The 6,339-nt window shown below is 46.2% G+C and overlaps 1 protein-coding gene across 1 annotated transcript in view; it reads right to left on the reverse strand.

Moving 5' to 3' along the window:
- Nucleotides 1-6,339, reverse strand: part of HLCS (holocarboxylase synthetase) — a 193,261-nt gene continuing 186,922 nt past the window's right edge. The window contains exons 8-9 of the mRNA XM_008052284.2: nucleotides 2,710-2,923; nucleotides 1-204 (exon numbers count right to left, since the gene is read on the reverse strand). Coding sequence (XP_008050475.1) covers nucleotides 33-204; nucleotides 2,710-2,923 — 386 coding nt within the window. The 3' untranslated portion in view covers nucleotides 1-32. The remainder of the gene's footprint in view (nucleotides 205-2,709; nucleotides 2,924-6,339) is intronic.

Here is a 6,339-nt window from a genome sequence, read left to right on the forward strand (position 1 = left end):
CAGGCCCAGGCCCGTCTTCGAGGTACCCAGCACTACTGCTGTTTGGGGACGATGAGGTTTCTTAGCATGTCAAAGGAGTTGCCATCGGGGTGTACAGTCACAACCTCGCCGCCCTCCTGATGGACCTGAAGAAACCCAGAATCATCCAGGCCGACTATGGATACCTTTGGCCCCTCAGTGCTTCCCAGCCGGACTTGCTGGCCACTAGAAAGGAAAAATAATGTGCAGTCACTGGAGAGTGTCGTGGGATGGATAAGATAATGAGTTGAGAAATCTATCCATGATGCAGAGGACTGGGGTGCCAGGCAGAAGGCTGAGGCTGGCTATAGTGGAAATACAGCCTGGGCTGGGCTGTGACGTTCCCTGGTTCTGTATAAATTGTTTTAATAAGTACTAAAATAACAAGGTGGGTGGCAAGTCCAACAGGAAGTTGAAATTTCTTCAAAGGATATCACTCCTCTAGTGCTGATCAGCTATGATGATTTGTCTCACTTCCTTACTCCCAGCACTTTTTTTTTTTTTTTTTTTTTGAGACAGGGTCTCACTCTGTTGCCCAGGCTGGAGTACAGTGACATGATCCTGGCTCACTGCCGCCTCCTCCTGGGTTTAAGGAATAATTCTGTCTCAGCATCCCGAATAGCTGGGACTACAGGCATGTGTCACCACGCCTGGCTAATTTTTTTTTATTTTCTGTATAGATGGGGTTTCACTATGTTGCTCAGGCTGGTCTTGAACTCCTTGGCTCAAGCAGTTCTCCTGCCTTTCCCTCCCAAAATGCTGGGATTACAGGAGTAAGCCACCACGCTGGGCCCCAAGCGCTTTAAACTGTGCAACTCTCTAGGTTATTAGGCTGAGACTGGGAAAAGAGGCTGAGTTGGCAAGAAAAGTTTTATCTTTTTTTTTTTTAGTCGGAGTCTCACTCTGTCGCCCAGACGAGAGTGCAGTGGCCGCTCCCAGCCACCGCAGCCTCGACCTGCTGGGCTCCAGCGATCCTTCCACCTCAGCCTTCCGAGTAGCCGGAATTACAGGCACGCGCTACCATACTCGGCTGATTTTTTTAATTTATTGTAGAAATGAGGTCTCGCCAAGTTGCCCAGGCTGGTCTTGAACCAGCGGGCTCAGGCAATCCACTCACCTCAGCCTCTCAAAGTGCGGGATTACAGGCTGAGCCACCGAGGCCGGCTGAAAAGTTTTATTTTATAAAACAAAGTTGAAGCTGGGCTCGGTAGTTCGGCCTGTAATCCTGTGCCTTTGGGAGGCTGAGGTGAGTGGATTGCCTGATCCTGAGGGTTCGAGACCCACCTGGGCAACAAGACCTCATTGCTACAATAAATAAAAAAATCAGCTGGGCGTGGTAGCGCATGCCTGTAATTCCGGCTACTTGGAAGGCTGAGGCGGAAGGATCGCCGGAGTCCAGCAGGTCGAGGCTGTGGTGGCTGGGAGCGGCCACTGCACTCCAGTTTGGGCGACAGAGTGAGACTCCAACTCAAAAAAAACCCCAAAAAACAAAGTTGAGCAGCAACAACTGCAAGTAAAACTCATTTTGATCCTACTTCTTTTGAATATTTTCCAACTGTACTTGTTAAGTTACAGTCTTTTTAATAGCTTTCAAAGTGTAGAATTTTCCTCCAAATTTTTAAAGAATTTCAAATCTACAGAAAAACGGAAAGAATAGTGCAACAAACCTCATATTCCCTTCACTTATATCCGCACCAAATGGTAATATTTTCCATATCTGCTCTCTCTGATCACACCACACACACACTTTTTTTTCTGCCCCATTTAAAAATAAGTTGCGTGCAGTGGCTCATGCCTGTAATCCCCGTACTTTGTGAGGCTGAGGGAGGAAGACTGCTTGAGCCCAGGAGCTCGAGACCAGCATAGGCAACATAGAGAAACCTCATCTCTAAAAATAATAAAATAAATAAATAAATGTTGCAGGCATCCTGACACTTCATGCCTAAATACTTTAGCATGAATACTTTATCTCCTGAGAAACAGGAATAGCCTCCTACAAAACCATAATACTATTATCAGTCTCAAGAAGTTCAATCTTGACATAATAATGCTATTTAGCATACAGTCGTGTTCCTATTTCCCCCACTGTCTTATTACTAACCTTTGTTGCTATTTCCCTCCATTCAGGATCTAAGTGTGGGTCACACACTGCATTTGGTTGTCATGCTTCTTTAGTCTTCTTTAATCCCAAAGAAGTTCCCCACCTTCTTTTTGTTCATTTGTTTGTTTGAAGACCCTGACATTTTGGTATACATCAGTGAGTGGTTCTCAAACTTTCCCTGCAGGAGAACCCCTGGAGTATCTGTTCAGACTCAGAGTGCTGGGCCTCTGCTCCAGTATCTCACTGAGTAAGATCTGGGTTGAGGATCTCACTTTGAGAACCACCGTTATCTAGAATGTTCCATAATTTAGATGTGCCTGATGGTTTCCTCACAATTAGAATCAATTAAACTGATATCAAACTCTCTTATGATATTGTGTTCTTTCCACCACAACCCACCAGGAAACATGTGATACCAGTTTGCCCCACTACCAGCAAAGACAATTTGGTCAAGGTGGTGTCCCCTGGGATTCTCCGCCAGAAAGGTTAAAATTAATTATTCAGACCAGGGCTCAACTCCTCACGTTAAGATATCGAGCCACTGACCTCATAAGGGAATGTTAAAAGAATGAAGAGGAGCCAGCACTGACCTGTGTACCCAATATTTATAGTAAAGAGGGAGAATGCCGTTGGGTCCTTTGTCCTGAAATGTGTCGATCAGTTTTTCCAACATGGTCACGACTCTAGCAATGAGATAATCAGCTCTTAAGGGCTTCAGGTCCACCTTGTGCTGCTTATTGTATTCTGTGATGAGGTCATTGATGCATATAGTAGGGTTACTGTTAGTCACATTAAATCCACAGCCTGGACAAAAACAAACAATTATAACGATGAGCAGCTCATCACATTGATCACAGCATTACACATGTCTCTCCACCAACCGGAAAATGTTACAGTTTCTACTGTCAACTTCCTTCTTTCTTGTCTCACTTCAGATTTAGTGTCTCTGACCACTTAGGGAAGAACACATCTTCCTTTGAGACCACCTTCCTTTCTGTCCTTCCTTTATTATTCTTGTCCAAACTAGGGCCATTTCAACCTTACTGCAAATAAGGAGTTGGAAAAAAGAAAGCCATATTTGATTCAACTTAATTCAACAGAAGCTATTAAATATGGAACGAAACTTTAAGAAGTTGCCTCTCAGCCGGGCTCGGTGGTTCAGCCTGTAACCCCACGCCTGTGGGAGGCTGAGATGAGTGGATTGCCTGCGCCTGCGGATTCGAGACCCGCCTGGGCAGCGAGACCTCATCTCTACAATAAATCAAAAATCAGCCGGGCATGGTAGTGCATGCCTGTAATTCTGGCTACTTGGAAGGCTGAGGCAGAAGGATCGCCGGAGCCCAGCAGGTCAAAGCTGCGGTGGCCGGGAGCGGCCACTGCACTCCAGTCTGGGTGACAGAGTGAGACTCCAACTCAAAAAAAAAAGAAGTTGCCTCTGAAATAACGATACCTCAGTGGTCTGGCCAAGAACTGCATCTCTGCACTGAGCCCAATATAGAATAAAACCTCTTGTTTCTTTTCCTCCTTAAGTAACAGAACACATGCTTGAAAACAGAGAATTTTATTCAGGACTTAAGGAGCAAACTGTGGATTCAGAGATTTCAAACCTTGGTCATGGCATAACCCTAGCACATGTCTTTTAATACTTACTTTATCCTTGGAAGTCTTTGGTACTAAAGTTACGCTGTTGGCAAGAAGCCAACCCATGTTGGGTGGCTATTTTACAGGCGCCTAAACCGAGGCTTCAAGACAGTGAGTTACCAGGAGTGGAGTCTGAATAAGTTTATCTGTGCTGTTACTTAATACTTCCATCCTCTCAGGGAGAGGTCAAAGTCTTCAGAGAAGCAGAAGACTTGGTTTCCAGCAGGGCCCTGAATCAACCTCACAGAGATCTTCAACAAGAAACAAAACACTAAGCAATAAGACAACCAAGTTTTCAGTGCCTCAGACAAAGCAATGACATTTATTTTTTATTTTTTATTTTTTTTGAGTTGGAGTCTCACTCTGTTGCCCAGACTGGAGTGCAGTGGCCGCTCCCGGCCACCGCAGCCTCGACCTGCTGGGCTCTGGCAATCCTTCCACCTCAGTCTTCCAAGTAGCTGGAACTACAGGCGCATGCTACCATGCCTGGCTAATTTTTTATTTATTGTAGAGATGAGGTCTCGCCAAGTTGCCCAGGCGGGTCTTGAACCCATGGGCTCAGGCAACCCACTCACCTCAGCCTCCCAAAGCACGGGATTACAGGTTGAGCCACCGAGCCCGGCTAGCAATGACATTTATAACAACAGCATTCTTTGGCAAATGTTCTGCCATTTTCAGTGTAAAAGGAAAGACTGACTTACCTCAGATTTTTTTTTTTTTAAGTTGGAGTCTCACTCTGTCGCCCAGACTGGAGTGCAGTGGCACGCTCATGGCCACTTTAGCCTCAACCTGCTGGGCTCAGGTGATCCTTCCACCTCAGCCTTCCAATAGCTGGAACTACAGGCACGTGCTACTACACCTGGCTACTTTTTAAATTTATTGTAGAGACAAGGTCTCACCAAGTTGCCCAGGCTGATCTTGAACCCCTGAGCTCAGGCAATCCTCTTGCTTTGGCCTCCCAAAGTGCTGGGATTATAGGCTTGAGTCACCATGCCCAGCTGGCCTCAGATTTTAAAAATATATATACTGGCTATTAAAATACAAAGTAGTGTAAATTACATCTGATAAAAAAAAAGTTAACTATTACAACAGGGACAGGATTTGCAGTTGTTAATTTGTTCATTCAATTAACAACGCAAACAATATCTGACATGCCTATGAAGGTAAGGCATTAAATTAAGTGCTATATAATTGTGAAGCTTCTCCCTTGTATTCAGAAAATTAAAATTTCTAGGGCAAATAGTAACACTGACTACTGTCAACATAGGCTATATCATTCCAAGGACCAGAGAGCAACCCTGCTAGCGACTCTGAATCTCTCCCCGATCCAAAACTCCCTGCACCATACCCCCAACTCCATGGCCTTAAGAATTTCATAAAAGCGGCAGGGCTCTGTGGCTCAGCCTGTAATCCCAGCACTTTGGGAGGCTGAGGCGAGAGGACTGCCTGAGCCAGCGGGTTCGAGACCCACCCGGGCAACTTGGCGAGACCTCGTCTCTACAATAAATCAAAAATTAGCTGTGTGTGGTAGCATGCGCCTGTAGTTCCAGCTACTTGGAAGGCTGAGACGGAAGGATCGCTGGAGCCCAGCAGGTCAAGGCTGTGGTGACCGGGAGTGTGCCACTGCCCTCCAGCCTGGGTGACAGAGTGTGACTCCAACTAAAAAACAAAAAAAGAATTTCATAAAAGCTATGGATTCTCCCCACAGGAAGATGTTTCATTTCCCCCTTGTCAATGAAATTCTTTGGCTCCATGAAGCCATCTGTGGGCCTCCTTGCTATCTGTGTACCCCACTTAGGAATCTCTGTATTGACTCCAATTACTCATTTAAAGATAGGAAATGGGCCGGGCTTGGTGGTTCAGCCTGTAATTCCAGCAATTTGGGAGGCTGAGGCGAGTGGATTGCCTGAGCCGGCAGGTTTGAGACCAACCAGGGCAACTTGGTGAGACCTCATCTCTACAATAAATCAAAAATTAGCTGGGCGTGGTAGCGCGCGCTTGTAGTTCCAGCTACTTGGAAGGCTGAGGCGGAAGGATCGCCGGAGTCCAGCAGGTCGAGGCTGGGGTGGCTGGGAGTGTACCACTGCACACCAGTCTGGGCGACGAAGTGAGACTCCAACTCAAAATAAATAAATAAAAAATAAAAATAAAGACATGAAATGAAGCTTTAAGGGTACAAAGTAGCTTGTTCAGAATAACACTGCCAGTTGGTAGCAGAGCTGGAAACATAAGCCTCGCAGTCCTTGGCTTGTACTTCCAACACATGGGCATGCATAATCTTCCATTACTGATTTCTGAACACCAATTAAGTTCTACCAGGCATAAGGGGGAGGCTGATGGTTGGATGGGTTGGGGCCCAAGGATTTCTGAGATGCTTCTGAATCCATCTCTTTGCTTGATTTGAATGTACTGAGGTGAAATGAGGATTCTTGGTTCTACCCTGACCAGCCTGGAGCATCTCCTGCAGGTTAGAAAGCAGGCAACTAACTCTTCCATGGCCTGGGAGGTCCATGCTAAGAATGCAGCCGGGCTTGGTGGCTCAGCCTGTAATCCCGCACCTTTGGGAGGCTGAGGTGAGT

Source organism: Carlito syrichta, unplaced genomic scaffold (assembly GCF_000164805.1).
Source record: "Carlito syrichta isolate Samal-C Ts95f unplaced genomic scaffold, Tarsius_syrichta-2.0.1 Scaffold271031, whole genome shotgun sequence".
NCBI classification, from domain to species: Eukaryota; Metazoa; Chordata; class Mammalia; order Primates; family Tarsiidae; genus Carlito; species Carlito syrichta.